The sequence below is a fragment of the Natator depressus genome, chromosome 11, assembly GCF_965152275.1.
Source record: "Natator depressus isolate rNatDep1 chromosome 11, rNatDep2.hap1, whole genome shotgun sequence".
Lineage (NCBI taxonomy): Eukaryota > Metazoa > Chordata > Testudines > Cheloniidae > Natator > Natator depressus.
Window position 1 is genome coordinate 57,828,876 of NC_134244.1, and position 16,849 is coordinate 57,845,724.

The window sequence follows — 16,849 nt, forward strand, 5'->3', positions numbered from 1 at the left end:
ACAGGCTGCCTGGGACGGGCCCTTTAAGGTCATCAAGCAGCTGAATGAGGTAAACAATGTAGTGAAACCCTTGCGGCCAGAGTCGGGCACCGGAACAATGAGAGTCCATGAAAATGTTACATTTCTTCTGGGACGATTAGATCCTCAATAGCTGAACACATCTTTTTGACACTTATTCAACATAAGAATGGCCATACTGGGTCAGACCAAAGGTCCATCTAGCCCAGTACCCTGTCTTCCAACAGTGGCCAATGCCAGGTGCCTCAGAGGGAATGAAGAGAACAGACAATCATGTGATCCACCCTATCGCCCATTTTCAGCTTCAGGCAAACAGAGACTAGGGACACCATCCCTCTTTCCAGCAGATTTTGCAATTTAAAGCAGATTCACCGAGTCCCTTAACTGTCATCGTAAAGGCATACATACATATGCTGGACATGGACATTAGAGAAGCAATCTGCTACAAATAAGTGGAACAACTTTTACATTTCTACCTTTCTTGTATGACTCTCCAGGCCAAATGTTTAACAGATCTCCTTAAAGGCTTCATCAACATTTGTAGGCAGATTTAGTTGCATAGCAAATTGGTCAGTTACATGTAGTTTCTGGATTTGCATAAGGCTTTGTGCAAATGCCGAGGTTTGGCCCTAAAAGATCTGTTAGCTAGCACTCAAACAGGAAACTAAACCTACTTCTAAAGCAGATAGGTAATTTATTGACTTTGAAATATTGGCTCCACCTCTTCAGTATCTACTGCCTGTCCTTTGTCCTTCCCAGAAGGTCAGTAACAATAATATCCACTTTTATAAATAAAATATTCACATGCCAAGAAGGGACACCATCAAGGTGAGTTGTCCTAACTGCCTACAACAGGTTATCATGGGTATGTTAAATTGAGGGGAAAACAATCGGTAAAGAAACAGATTTTTGTTTTGTATTTCCAGGTATGCACAACAGATGCAGGAAACAACCCCCCTGCCCATCCCAGATGAAGCCCTGGCTGCAGCAATACGTGCTTTTACTTCTACTCTACTTCCTCAATCAGCCCAATCTAGATGAAGCTTCAACTGGTCCAGCACGCGGAAGAACTCCTGACGGCATCACCTTGGCAACAGCTTATTCGGCCACGTTCAATGCACTGCAGTGTCTCCCCAGTGCAGGATTTGCTTTGAGGTCCTAGCCCTAATCTATAAAGCCCCAATAACGTGAGCTAGATCAGGGACTCTGTGCAACCCTTCAAGAATACACCAATCCACACAAGGAATAAGACAACACTCACTGCTCAAGTCACACTTCCCCCTGGAGCTGAGAGCCCTCGCCTGTGGAGCATCCCTCTGCTGGAGATCAGGAAGAGCCCATATATTTGACAAAATAAAATGCTGGAACATCCTTGAAGGCCTGCCCCCAAGAGAGGGCAATGGGGCAAACTGCAAAATGTGTCCCATTCCATAAATGCACAATACATCCCATAGGGCTCATTTACTATACAGCAATGAACAATTCTCTCTTTTTTTTTAAAATAATGGTGTTAGCCACCTATATAAAGTACTATGGTGATGGTTGTTTTACTCTTGGCTAGGGTGGATACATACTCTGCAGCAGTTGGACATGGCACCAGTGTGTCTATTTTACTATTACCTAGTGCGTCTATTTCGTGACTTAGACTGCGGGGGGATGTGATCCTTTATTTAGGTTTATTTTCTTTTTTGGGGAATCATGGCTTGCTGTGCCAGTGAGCAAATGAGTCAGGTGATCTCAGGTTCCTGTGCGCATGGAATAGGCACATGCATACGAACGAACGGATGTCTGCATGACTATGTTCTACTTCACCCCACTCCCACTTCTTTTTGCTGTCCAGCATCTTGAGAGTGACAAACACACAAGCAATCCTGAACCATGCAGGTCATGACCTCAAACAGGTAGTGAGCTGGTGAGAAAGGAGTATTTAAGAAAGCCTGTAATTACAGGCAAATTTAAGTTACACAGTTTTTGGAGGGAGTAGCTATAGTGAGGCTAATGAAACGGAGTCATTTAGACATACATGCGTACCTGGTTGGATGGTCTCTACACTATGCTGTTTAAGACCCTCTAGCAAGACTTTCCAGGGCTTGGCATTTATACCTGGGGAGAGGAAGAGTTCTGATCTGAGGTTGAAATAATCCTGGGAAATGTCGTTTGGCAAGGGACTACAATCATTTTAATTAGCTGAATTGCAGCATCAAGTCTGCTCTATTATCCTGAGCTACAGTGTCTCAGAACTACTCTACATAAAAGATCCCACATTGCTTCTGCCTTTGAAGAACATAATTATGGCACTGACAAACATTTAGCATCAGATTTTCAAAAGGCTAGAATGGTGGGAGCTGGCAGGTATGGAGCACTTTGAAAGGTCTGGCCACTTCACTAAAGCACCCAAATGGGAACGGAGCTCTTGAAAACGTGGCAACAAGGGATCAATTCTGCTGCAGCACACACTTTTAGTGTCTTATTAGTAAAGTTTCCCACTGAAATCAGGGGGATGATTCATGGAATGAAAGTACTGCTCAGTGAAAGTAAAGGAGAGAGGAAGCCAGCCCTTAATGCACAGAATGTGCCTTTTCTAGTTTGGAGTTTATTTATTGTTCCAAGGCAGCACAATCTCTGTAGAACACAAAAACACCCCACAACCAAATTTGGGCTAGGCCAGGAGCTAAATCAATTCAAATCTTAGCACCACAGTTATTTATATGACTTACCCGCAATACTTTATCCCATCCCAAGTAGGCAAAATTTCTTCCAAAGGACTTATGGAAGTAAAAATTTCAAACGCAAGTGCAACCTGGAGTGATTCTCCCCCACCCCCTTAACCTTGTATCCAATATGGACAAAGTAAATCACTTTGTGTTAATTTGCTGCTGAAAGAATCCCTTCTGCAGATCAGGGTCTGGCAGCACATGTACTCATGCAATATAAAAGTGGCCAAGGACAGTCAGTCATTTACTGTTTGCCAAAGGTGCTATCATCAGCTGGATGTAGACTAGGGCTGAGATACAGTGCCTGCCATGAGGTGTAGGAAAAGAGCGAGGGGACAAGGAAAACTACAAAAATGACATCATCTGGACCCATGGAAAAGAAGCCCTTGAGGAATTCCACCACGATTTCAACAATTTCCATCCCACCATCAACCTCAGCCTGGACCAGTCCACACAAGAGATCCACTTCCTGGACACTACGGTGCTAATAAGCGATAGTCACATAAACACCACCCTATACCGGAAGCCTACTGACTGCTATTCCTACCTACATGCCTCCAGCTTTCATCCAGACCACACCACACGATCCATTGTCTACAGCCAAGCTCTACGATACAACCGCATTTGCTCCAACCCCTCAGACAGAGACAAACACCTACAAGATCTCTATCAAGCATTCTTACAACTACAATACCCACCTGCTGAAGTGAAGAAACAGATTGACAGAGCCAGAAGAGTACCCAGAAGTCACCTACTACAGGACAGGCCCAACAAAGAAAACCTCTCCAACACAACATCAAGGATCTACAACCTATCCTGAAGGACGACCCATCACTCTACAGATCTTGGGAGACAGGCCAGTCCTTGCTTATAGACAGCCCCCCAACCTGAAGCAAATACTCACCAGCAACCACACACAACACAACAGAACCACTAACCCAGGAACCTATCCTTGCAACAAAACCCATTGCCAACTGTGTCCACATATCTATTCAGGGGACACCATCATAGGGCCTAAGCACATCAGCCACACTATCAGAGGCTCGTTCACCTGCACATCCACCAGTGTGATATATGCCATCATGTGCCAGCAATGCCCCTCTGCTGTGTACATTGGTCAAACTGGACAGTCTCTCCGTAAAAGAATAAATGGACACAAATCAGACGTCAAGAATTATAACATTCAAAAACCAGTCGGAGAGCACTTCAATCTCTCTGGTCACTCGATTACAGACCTACAAGTGGCAATACTTCCACAAAAAAATTTCAAAAAACAGACTCCAACGAGGAACTGCTGAATTGGAATTAATTTGCAAACTAGATACAATTAACTTAGGCTTGAATAGAGACTGGGAGTGGATGGGTCATTACACAAACTATCCCCGCCCCCCGTTCCTCAGACATTCTTGTCAACCGCTGGTAATGGCCCACCTTGATTATCACTACAAAAGGTCATCCGTCCCCCATCCCTCCTGCTGGTAATAGCTCACCTTAAGTGATCACTCTGATTACAGTGTGTATGGTAACACCCATTGTTTCATGTTCTCTTTGTATATAAATCTCCCCACTGTATTTTCCACTGAATGCATCCGATGAAGTGAGCTGTAGCTCACGAAAGCTTATGCTCAAATGAATTGGTTAGTCTCTAAGGTGCCACAAGTACTCCTTTTCTTTTTGCGAATACAGACTAACACGGGTGCTACTCTGAAAAATGGAGTTGTTTCAGACACGCTGCAGTTAAAGTAATGTAAGAAAAAGCATTGTAACAGGGTTTACTCACCACTATGCACTTCCTCATGGCCAGGCATGGCATCACAGTGTCCTTGTGGGGTAGCAGCCCTTGTCAACAGTCACTCTGGGGCTGCGGTGGTTTCCTTCAGAGAACTCATCCCGCCAGCCAGGGCCCAGTTGTTAGCCCATTCCTTCCAGGGTCAGCTATCCGCACTAGCGTTCAGAACTATCTTAACAGAGATAAAAAGCTTCCACCCTCTCTACAGCTCTTCTTCAGCGAGGGCACATTCAGCCTGCAGCCCCCTCGCCGGGCTCAGCTACCCTTGTGCACCGCTTCCTTGGGGCTGGTAGGGGAATCCAGTCCCCACCTCAATTCTGGGTTACAGCCCAAGGCCCTGTACTGCACAACTACATCAAATCCTCTACCCATATTGCAGTTTTCCCTACACCATTTCCTTCCTCACCTCTTTACTTCCCTTCTAGGTCTCCCAATCTGTTCCCTGGGTGCTCACTCAAGACCCTGCAGGCACCTTTTGACTCCCTGCATTCTCTTGCCTCCAGCCCTTCCTCAGCTGGGCCCACTCAGTAGTTAAACCTGGAATCACCTAATTTCTCTCTGGTGGGGTCCATGGGCTTAGTCAGGGGCTCTCTATTATCATCTCAGAGCTCCTGATGATCTCTGAGTGTTGATCTCTCTCTCTCTCTCTCTCTCCATATATATATATATATGAATTTTATTGTCAGGCTCTGTCTCTGACCCTCTTACACCAATCACCGGAACTGACTTCTACTCTGGGTTATCTGTTTTCTCCTAATGATACTGGGCCAGCCAATGGTGCCAGGCTGCATTCCATGAGCTGAGAATCTGGCCCATTGTTCTCATGTTGGGCCAGATTCTGCCACCCTTATGTTGACTAGTCCAATACCCCACAAGCAGGCCCCATTGAAATCAGTGTTAGTAGAGTGAGGTATAACTCTGTGTGAGTAGGGGTGGCAGAATCTTGCCTATTATGTCTAACTTTTCTATCTACACGTAGCAATGTAAATTAAAGGCTGTTTTCTGAATACTACACTTTTAAAAGTAGATTTTTCTCCCTGCCTAATGCAGCTGCCATCTTGTCCTTAAGACGCAGCATGTTACAGTCACTGTGTTTTCTCTGTCATGGAAAATGTCTATTTGTTCAGTCTTTGGGCCCAATTCTGAGAAGTGCTGAGCATCCACTAGTTCAGTGGGAGTTCAGGGTGCTCAGTACCTTGCAGGAAGCGGTTAGTGCCTTTGACGTTAGGAGTGTAATATAATATCTCATTGAAAGGTGACAGGGCCAGAAAGAGTTAATTAACTCACAGACTGACCTGACCCATGGCCGAAATTTAAAGACTGGTTAGGAAGATATGTAAATGAATAGAGCTTTGAAATGCAAGCCTGCATTGTTAGAGATAGAAGAGTAGATGTTTGCTCAGGTCTTGTGATGTAAGCAAACAAGTCTTGTCTATGGCTATAGCTTTGATTCAAAGATCAAAAAAGGAATATTAACATATACTTGAGTGAAATAGTATTATTGTCTATGTCTCTTTGAAGGCTGTGATAACCTGTATCTGAACTGTTTAATGGATAAATTATCCTGTGCTAATTGCCATGATGTTTGGAAGAAAGGAAGTTAAGCCTATTGTTTTCTCAGGCCAAAAGGCTGCAAGAAATGTATAAAAACCTTGGGACAGGATCCTTCTTCATCTCAGATCTGCTTTGGGTTTCAAGAAGGGGAAACTCTGAGCCATTAAGATTGAGATCCCCAGTCACTGACTGGAGTCACCCTGAATATGGACATTGGACTATAACCTATGGATTATTTCTAAAAGGATTTTTGGCAACTACAAGCTCAGCTCTGCTCTGTATCTGAACCTCAAGAATTGAACTGAAGTCTGTCTGTATATTGATCTTTTAACCAACACTCTACCTCTCTTTTCTTTTTTAATAAATTTTAGTTTAGTTAATAAGAATTGACTATAAGCGTGTATTTGGGGTAAGATCTAAGTTATTATTTGACCTGGGTCTGGGGCTTGGTCCTTTGGGGTCAGGAGAACCTTTTCTTTTATATGATGAAATAAGATTTTCAGAATTTATCATCATACGTTTGACATGTGTGTCTGGATGGAGGCCTGTGGCCGGGCACTTTAAGGGAACTGCATTATTTGGACTTCTGAGTAACCAGGGAGGTACCATAGACCACAGGCAGCATCATCACAGTGCCTCTTAGGGTTAAGCCCTTTCTTTGGTGTTTTTCCTTGACCTGAAATGAAAACAAATCTAGACTGAAGAGCATGTTTTACTCTGTGAGTATGAGCATGAAAAACACCGTTCCTGCGACTTGGAATCACCTTTGCCATAGCCTGTGGAGGTTCTTTACCTTGTGTAAGATTTTGTGTTTAGGTAACAACTGTAGCACCTCTGTCTTGTCCATTTATGTCCTTCTGCTTGTACGTCAGTCTGTGTTGTGATCCTGTGTGTCATATCAGTGCACTTACATTTTCTCATACATTATACCAGGGGTCAGCAACCTATGGCACACATGCCAAAGGCAGCGCACAAGTTGATTTTCAGTGCCACTCACACTGCCCGGGTCCTGGCCACCGGCCTCGGGGCTCTGCTGCCAGCCTGGGGTCCTGGCCGCTGGCCCCCTGGCAGCCAGGGTCCCGGCCACTGTTCCCACCGGGGGTTCCAGCCCACTGCCGGTCCCGGCCACCAATCCAGGGGGCTCTGCTCCTGGCCTGGCATCCCCACCACTGGCCTTGGGCTCTGCTCCTGGCCTCGGCCTGGTGCTCTGCAGCTGCCCCCAGCTGTGGCCCACTGGCCCCAGCCTGGGGCAGTGAGGGGTGCAGACAGGGGCAAGAGGTGGCGCAGCTCAGCACCCCCACCTTAAAAATTGCTCCAGTGCCACTGGGATATTTTTAAGTCCTGATTTGCTGCTTATATCAGGCCATGTGGAACAGCGCACTGCGTTTGACGTTGTGCGTGCCATCTGTCGAGATTTTTTTTTTCCACTGTGAGTTGAGGGGTACATTTGACAAAATGTCAGCTCCTAAGAAAGCAAAGTTAGATGTCCATTCATTTCAGCCTTCTTGGATTTATTCAATTGGATTTATTCAAAAGAAGGACCGTGCTGTTAGCACTTTCTGTTGTGAAAGTGTTGTTTGTCGCACATCCAGTGTTCGATGACATTTTGAAACAAAGCACGAGAAAACCTTTCTTGGTGGAGCAAACAAGACTGAATTGATCAAAAAGCCAGTAGCAGGAGATGAGAAGCAAAGCAGTGTTTTAAAATGCTTAAGTGTAAGTAAAAATCAAGCTACAGAAGGAAGTTACAAGATTGCACACTGCATTGCAAAAAACGGAAAGCCGTTTACAGATGGGGAATATATAAAAGAAGTTTTTCTCAGCAGTTCGGAGGTTCTGTTCAATGATTTGCCAAATAAAGATACGACTGTATCTAGAATAAAAGAACTGCCTGTCTCTGCCAGAACAGTTGAGAGATGCATAAGTGAAATGGCAGAAAACATTAACAAAAAGCAGACGACTGCATTAAAAGACACTGGGCTCTTCTCCTCCCCTCCCCCAGGGGTATTACACAGTTCTACACCCTGCTCTCTGTCTGATATCAGCCAAGCCCGTGCTGCTGTACTGCAGTGACTAGGGAGAGAGGGCGCTTGCAATAGCTGGCTGAGAGTGGAGAGTCTCTGCCAGGCTCACCAGAACAGTTAGGGGATGTGGAGAGAGACCTGAAGGAAAGAGGGAGGGAGGAGCAAAAAATAAAATAAAGTGCAAACAAAAAATTTAAGATACAAGACAGAAAGGTGGAAAAAAGAAAATAAGGGACAGTAGAGGGCAGGGAATGCGTTGGAAAGAGAGAATGGACAGAGACAAAGGTGAAACTGTGCATCCCTTCTCCCCAGTGGTGCTGCTAAGAGGTTTTTGTGACGGAGTAGGGAGTATTGACCTGGGGCTGTTGCGTGAGAGTTTTACTGGTACTGTCTGCATTGATGATGGGATATCAGGGTGTGACTTCACTTGAGGGACGATACCTGAGCATTTAACCTGAGCCAGGAGGGGGTTGGGGCCAGGTGACACCTTCAACCTGGGAAACTGGACAAACTGGAGGAGGAGCCAGGGGGTGTGGCTGGAGGAGACTGCAGGAGGGGGTTTCAGTTTGGAGCTGGCTGAGGAAAAGGAGGGAGACCCGGGGCCGGGGTCCAAGCTCCCTGCTCCCCAATATGGACCTGACTGAGGGGGTCCTGTTGTCTGCACCTGCAAGCCCTGTTTTGGAATGTGTTCCTGTCTTCTAATAAACCTTCTGCTTTACTGGCTGGTTGAGAGTCATGGTGAATAGCAGGAAGCGGGGGGTTCAGGGCCTTGTCTCCCCCACACTTCCTGACAACTGGTGATCGCGGTGGGATCTACTGCACTCCATGGATGGCGCTTCCTGCAGTAAGTGACTAGGGAGCAGTAAAACGAAGGGGGATTGACGAGGACCAGGTGTGCTAAAGGCTCAGAGAGGAGCGGTTTCAGGGGGGTCGGAGAAGCTATGCTTAACTCCTGCGAGTGTGTGACCAGCGAGAAGGACTGTTGCAGGAACGGGATCCCCCTGGGACTGCGGTTAGCAGTTCCAGGGGTGGAGGAGTCTGTGGCTTGACTCTGGGAGAGAGAAGGACTATTGCAAGAAGGGGGTCCCCCTGGTGAGTGATTCCAGGGGCAGAGGAGTCTGTGGCGTGACCCTGGGAGAGAGGTGTTGATCTGGAGAAGGGCTGGCACACTAGGGGTCCCTCCTGGAAACCGTGGGGAGCTGAGAGCACACAGGCCTGCAAGTTCAAAGTAACTACAGTAACTTGGGGCCGGCGGGAAGATGTATAACCATTGCCTTAAGAGGGACCTGGTTGAGTTGTGCAAGCAGAGGGGGCTGCGCATTGGGAAGCTCACCAAAGAACAGCTGATTGCCCAGCTGGAGGAGGAAGATTGCTCGGATGAACTGATCCCTGTCTCTGAGGGAAGCAGCCCTGCAGATGAAGGGCGGGCACTGGGGTCTGTTCCAGCAGAGGTGTCATCCCAGCTGGGAGGGGTCAGACTGCTGCCGAGGGCATCCCGAGACCCCTCCTACCTGTGGCTAGTGGAGGGGCTGAAAGGAGCCAGCAAACACTGAGGGCACCCTGACCCCTGTGGCCAGCAGGGGATCCTCCCAGCGGAGCTCCCCATCGCTGGAGCTGAGGCAGCTGGAATGGGAGAGAGAGTTAAAACTGAAAGAGCTGGAGCTGAGGCAGCAGGAACTGCAGGAGGAACGAGAAGAACAGGAAAAGCAGGAAGAAGATCACGAACAGAAGCGTCAGCATGAACTGGAGGAGAAGGAGAAACAGCGTCAGCATGAACTGGAGTTGGCAAGGCTGAGGAACCGAGAGGCCCCTGCTGTGGTGAGTAAGGGGGGACCCAGGACTGTATGGAGCTTTGATAAGTGCATCCTGTCTCAGCGTAAGAAAGGGGAGGACATAGATGAATTCCTGATTGCCTTTGAGAAGGCCTGTGAATTGCACAGGGTTGACCCTGCTGACAGGCTCCGGTTTCTCACCCCCTTACTGGACTCCAAAGCCATGGGGCTGTACAGCTGAATGGAAGGGGTGGAGGCAGGGGACTATGAACTGTTCAAAAAGGCTCTGTTACATGAGTTTGGGAAGACTCCCGAGGCGTACCAGAAAAAGTTCTGGAGTCTGCGTAAAACCCCTGAGGTCACATATTTGGAACTGATCCTCCAAATGCAGAGATATGTCTACAAGTGGGCAGATGGGGCACAGACTAAGGAGGACATGGTTAAACTGATTGTACTGAAGCAACTGTATGAAGATTGTCCATCCGACCTGAGGCTGTGGTTGGGGGGACAAAAAGCCAGAGGACCAGCAACGCGCAGGGCAGCTGGCTGATGAGTTCGTGGACCGCCGGTCAGGGGGTGGACAGGAGGAGGCCCGAAGGAATAGGCCCACTGTGATGCAGAGAGTCACTCTGGGATTCCCCAAAGGGGGAATGTGGAGAACACCCTCCCAAGGGGAACAACCGGCATCGGGACCAACCGCCCGGATCAAGGGGACCAACGGGGACCAACGGAATGTGACTTGTTATTTCTGTGGCTAGAGAGGCCATATACAGACCCAGTGCCCCAAGGTCAAGGACAGACTGAGAAGACCGAACCCGCACAGGGTTAACTGGGTAGGGTCCCAGCCAGAGGAGGGGCAGGCTTCCCAGGCAGGGGGGGCTAGCAGCTTACCAACTGCTCAGGAGGGAGGAGTTTCCCAAACCAGCTCCTCTGGGGGGCTAGATGCTCCGGACCCAAGGTTCTCAGTTTACAGGGTGGGCATGGGGCTGTCCCTGCAGAGCAAATGCCCTGTTCCCCTAGAGGTGGATGGGAGGAAGGTCAATGGGTACTGGGACACGGGCGCTGATGTGACGCTGGCCCAGCCTGAGGTGGTGGCCCCAGATCGGGTGGTACCCAATACCTACCTGACCCTGATGGATGTGGGGGGGGGCCCATTCAAGGTGCCCGTGGCAAGGATACATCTGAAATGGGGGGCCAAGGAGGGCCCCGAGGATGTGGGGGTGCACCATCATTTGCCCACTTAGGTGTTGATGGGGGGTGTCAAGGTTCCTTCCCCACTCTGAACTCTAGGGTACAGATGTGGGGACCTGCATGAAAACCCCCTAAGCTTATTTTTACCAGCTTAGGTTAAAACTTCCCCAAGGTATAAACTATTTTACTTTTTGCCCTTGGACTTTATTGCTGCCACCACCAAGTGTCTAACAAATATATAACAGGGAAAGAGCCCGCTTGGAAGCGTCTTTCCCCCCCAAATCCTCCCCAAACTCTACACCCCCTTTCCTGGGGAAGGAAAAATCCTCACCAATTTGCATAGATGAACACAGACCTAAACTCTTGGATCTTAAGAACAATGAAAAAGCAATCAGGTTCTTAAAAGAAGAATTTTAATTGAAGAAAAGTAAAAGAATCACCTCTGCAAAATCAGGATGGTAAATGCCTTACAGGGTAATCAGATTCAAAACATAGAGAGTCCCTCTAGGCAAAACCTTAAGTTACAAAAAGACACAAAAACAGGAATATACATTCCATTCAGCACAGCTTATTTTATCAGCCATTTAAACAAAACAGAATCTAACGCATATCTAGCTAGATTACTTACTAAGTTCTAAGACTCCATTCTTTTTCTGTTCCCGACAAAAGCATCACCCAGACAGAGAAAGCCTTTGTTTCTCCCCCCTCCAGCTTTAAAAGTATCTTGTCTACTCATTGGTCATTTTGGTCAGGTGCCAGCGAGGTTATCCTAGCTTCTTAACCCTTTACAGGTGAAAGGGTTTTTCCTCTGGCCAGGAGGGATTTTAAAGGTGTTTACCCTTCCCTTTATATTTATGACAGGGGGTGACCTAGAGGACTGGCCAAGCAACCCCCAGAACACCCTGGTCATGACCCATAGCCAGAGCCGGCAAGGGGCACTATGCCCTGACATCGGGGAGGGTATCTCACCAGAGGCGCAGGACCCTACCCTGGTGGGGAGGGAGTGCCCAGGGGCAAGGCTCAGAGGGGATGCGGCTTCAGACCCAGCCTGCGAGAGGAAGCAGGTCCCTGTCCCTTCCCCAGCTGCTGAGTTCCAGGCTGAGTTGTAGAAAGATCCCTCCTTGCGGAAGCTAAGGGACCTGGCTGGCTTCAGCGTGGCACAGACCATGGGGAGAGGTTGCCAAGAGAGGTTCCTGTGGGAGAAAGGATTCCTGTACTGAGAATGGGCTCCCCCAGGGGAAGTGGAGTCGTGGGGGATCCGGAGGCAGCTGGTGGTCCCCCAGAAGTATCGACACAAACTCCTGTACCTGGCCCATGACATCCCCCTCTCAGGGCACCAGGGAATCTGGCGTACCCGGCAGAGGCTGCTACAGAACTTTTACTGGCCTGGAGTCTTTACTACTGTCCAACAGTATTGCTGATCCTGTGACCCCGCCAGAGGGTGGGGAAGGCCCAGGACAAGGGGAAAGCAGCTTTGAGACCTTTGCCCATTATAGAGGAGTCTTTCCAGAAGGTGGCTGTGGACATAGTGGGGCCTCTTTGCAAGACAACCCGATCAGGGAAGAAATATATTCTCATGGTGATAGATTTTGCTACCCACTACCCCAAGGCAGTGGCCTTGTCTTCCATTGAAGCAGACACCATGGCAGATACGCTGCTGACCATTTTCAGCCGAGTGGGGTTCCCCAAGGAAGTCTTGACAGACCAAGGATCCAACTTCATGTGAGCCCTGCTCCGGTGCTTGTGGGAGAAATGTGGGGTCCGGCACACCTGGGCCTCAGCATACCACCCCCAGTCCAATGGGCTGGTTGAGAGGTTCAATGGAACTCTAAAGATGATGCTGAAAACCTTTATGAACCAGCACCCGCAGGACTGAGACAAGTATTTACCTCACCTGCTGTTCGCGTACAGGGAGGTGCCCCAGGAGTCTACCGGGTTTTCGCCTTTTGAACTGTTACATGAAAGAAGGGTAAGGGGGCCCCTGGACCTGATGAGAGTCGAATGGGAGTGGAAGGCCACTCCCATTGGAGAATCCGTGGTGGAGTATGTCTTGACCTTCCGAGAAAGACTTGCTGAGCTCATGGGCCTGGCCAAGAAGAATGTGGCCAGAGCCCAGAGGAAACAAAAGGTCTGGTATGACCACACGATGCGGGCCCACACCTATGCCACCGGAGACCAGGTGATGGTTCTTATCCCCATGAGAAAAAACAAACTGCAGGCCACCTAGGAAGGTCCCTTCAAGGTTGTCAAGCAGCTAAATGAGGTAAATTATATGGTGGAACTGTCTAACCAGGCACACTGCCACCGGGTGTACCATGTTAATATGATGAAGCCATATTATGATAGGGGGAATGTTGTATTAGCTGTGTGTGGACATTGGGAGGAGCAGGGAGATGACCCTTTAGTAGATCTATTCCCTGAGACAGGAGCTGGCTCCTCCCTAGAAACAATTCCCCCTCTGATAGGTTAACTCCTGCTCAGCAAGCTGAGATCAGAAGGGTGCTGCATCTGTACCGACGCTGTTTTCCAACCAGCTGGTACTCACTAATCTGTCTACTAATCTACTGCAGACGGGATCGCACCTGCCTATAAGATGCTCCCCCTTCCTAGTCACAGGGAAAACTGCTCAAGACCTGGAAAGAGAGGTCAGTGACATGCTGGCTTTGGGCGTGATCCAGCCATCTTCCAGCACTTGGGCCTTGCCTGTGGTGCTGGTCCCCAAAAAGGATGGGTCGATCTGGTTCTGTGTGGACTATCGGAAGCTCAGTGCCATCACTGTATCTGATGCCTACCCCATGCCCAGGCCTGACGAGCTCCTAGACAAGCTGTGGGGAGCTCGCTACCTTACCATCATGGATCTTACAAAGGGCTACTGGCAAGTGCCACTGGATGCAGATGCCCAGCTGAAATCGGCCTTTATCACCCATTTGGGGCTCTATGAGTTCCTGACCCTGCCGTTTGGCCTCAAGGGGGCGCTGGCCATCTTCCAGCGCCTGGTGGATCAGTTACTGAGGGGGATGGAGAGTTTTGCCGTGGCGTACATTGATGACATCTGTGTCTTTAGCCAGACCTGGGAGGACCATGTGTCCCAGGTTAAACAAGTGCTGGACCCACTCCAGGAGGCTGGGCTGACCATAAAAGCTGAGAAGTACAAAGTGGGGCTGGCTGAAGTATCTTATCTGGGCCACCAGGTGGGGAACGGCTGCCTAAAGCCAGAACTAGCCAAGGTGAGGCAATCAGAAACTGGCCTGCTCCCCAGACCAAAAAGCAGGTCCAGGCCTTTATTGGGATGGCGGGGTATTATCGAAGATTTGTGCCTCACTTTAGCTCCATAGCCACCCCCATCACTGAGCTGTGCAAGAAGGGGAAGCCAGACAACGTGGTCTGGACCGAGCAGTGCCAGAGGGCTCTCTGTGCGCTGAAGGAAGCTCTCTGGTCAGTGGCCCAGTTCTGGTAAACCCAGACTTTGACAAGCCCTTTATGGTGTTCACTGATGCCTCAGACACAGGGTTAGGTGTGGTGTTAATGCAGGTTGATGAAAAGGGGGAGAGACACCCCTTCGTGTACTCGAGCAAGAAGTTCTTACCCCGGGAAAAGAACTATGCGGCCATCAAGAAGGAATAGCTGGCTATGGTGTGGGCCCTTAGGAAACTCCAGCCAAATCTCTTTGGGTGACACTTCACCGTGTACACCGACCACTCCCCCCTGACCTGGCTACATCAGATGAAAGGAGCCAATGCCAAGCTCCTGAGGTGGAGCCTGCTTCTGCAAGATTATGATATGGACGTGACCCATGTGAAGGGGAGTGCCAACATGATAGCTGATGCATTGTCCCGGAGAGGGGGGCCTGAACTTCCCCAGGTCACTGGTTAGAGTGATCCCGCTCAGTTCAGTCTCGAAGGGGGGAGAGATGTGACAGCGTAGGGAGTGGGGAGTATTGACCTGGGGATGTTGCGTGGGAGTTTTACTGGTACTGTCTGCATTGGTGATGGGATATCAGGGTGTGACCTTACTTGAGGGATGATACCTGAGCATGTGACCTGAGCCAGGAGGGGGTTGGGGCCAGGTGACACCTTCTACCCGGGAAACTGGACAAAGGCTGGAGGAGGAGCCAGGGGGTGTGGCTGGAGGAGACTGCAGGAGGGGGTTTCAGTCCAAGTTCCTTGCCCCCCAATATGGACCTTATGGAGGGGGTCCTGTTGTCTGTACCTGCAAGCCCTGTTTTGGTCTGTGTTCCTGTCACCTAATAAACCTTCTGTTTTACTGGCTGGCTGAGAGTCATGGTGAATCACAGGAAATGGGGGGTGTAGGGCCTTGTCTTCCCCACACTTCTGACAACTCCTGGCTCAGGTATCATCCCTCAAGTGACGTCACACCCTGATATCCCATCACCAATGCAGACAGTACCAGTAAAACTCCCACGCAACATCCCCAGGTCAATACTCCCCACTCCCTACACCGCCACAGTTTTCCCAAGCACCAGTCTTAGGGAGGAAGGATGGTGTTGAGGTAAAGCTCAGGAGATCTATTTGTGACTCTGCCATTGACTCAGTGCATGACTGGGAGTAAATCACTTAACCTGTCTCTGAGTCTTAGTCTCCCACCCCCTAAAACAAGGATAATACTACCCACCTATCCCACAGGAAGTATGTGGTTCACTCAAGTGTGTAAGCACTCTGAGATCCTTCCTTGGTAGGGGCTATAAAAACCACAGCATATTACTAATCCATCACGAGGCCATCAGCAAAAAGTATCTGTGTTAATGGATGTTGTATGACAACAGGCCACATAAGGTCCTGGGTTCTCAAGTTGGGGGGTGAAGGTCACAAACCAGTTTCATGTGTTCCCTTTTTCTCTTTTCAGAGTAGCAGCCGTGTTAGTCTGTATTCGCAAAAAGAAAAGGAGTACTTGTGGCAAGTCCTCCTTTTCTTTTTGTGATTACAGACTAACACGGCTGCTATTCTGAAACCTGTCATTATGCAAGGCACTGAATTTAGCCATATGGAGTGGAAATCTATTTTGCCACAAGTACTCCTTTTTCTCTTGTAACTCTGGGTCAGAGTACAGAAATGGTTGAGAACCACCAGTACAGATATATTTCTGCAGGGGGTACCAAACAAATAAACATGCTGGGAAAATATTAGGAAAAAAGAGCCAAGCAGCAAAAAAGAAAAAAGACGATAAAGTCAGAATATCACCAAAAAAATTTAAACTTTTGTAATGTATCTTCAGGATAACAGAGCATACAATTTAATAAACATCATATTGAAATGCTCCCATTCCAACTTATTCTGTTTGCTGCTCTTATCATTATCATCATAAAGAGCAACTTTAGCTATTTTCTCAACAGTATCTTTTTTTTCTGGCTTCTGAAATGTTTAGTAAACAGGCAGCCAGACGAAAGCCCACTTTGGTGGAAGACATTTTCACGCCCTGAAACAGAAACATGAGAAAATATTTTCTTCTCTCATTCTCATGCTTTCACTCTTGCTCATGTTTTCATTTCTGGTCTTCTTCTTTAACCCATATACTTTAAAAAAAAAGACAATTATTTGGTAACTAAGCAACCAATGCTGCATAAATTTTCACCTCAGCATCTTCTTTTCACAAAGAGGAATGAAATCTTGTGGGTTATCTGAGAAGCCATTACATATTTCAATAGGCATGCACACATCGTCAGTTTAGCAGCAAACTCAGTGCAATCACTCAAGTTATTAAAACCTGGACTATGCCATAAAACTGAAATGATTTGCCTTTCAGTGCAGGTGGGAATGAGGAGTGTGCCAG

General features: G+C 48.3%; 1 protein-coding gene across 1 annotated transcript in view; it reads right to left on the bottom strand.

Moving 5' to 3' along the window:
• The window catches only part of FTCDNL1 (formiminotransferase cyclodeaminase N-terminal like), a 41,825-nt gene extending 25,339 nt beyond the window's left edge, over positions 1 to 16,486 (bottom strand). Inside the window, 3 exon segments of the mRNA XM_074967305.1 lie at positions 15,076 to 15,089; positions 16,349 to 16,422; positions 16,424 to 16,486. Coding sequence (XP_074823406.1) covers positions 15,076 to 15,089; positions 16,349 to 16,422; positions 16,424 to 16,486 — 151 coding nt within the window.
• Positions 16,487 to 16,849: the final 363 nt, after the last annotated feature.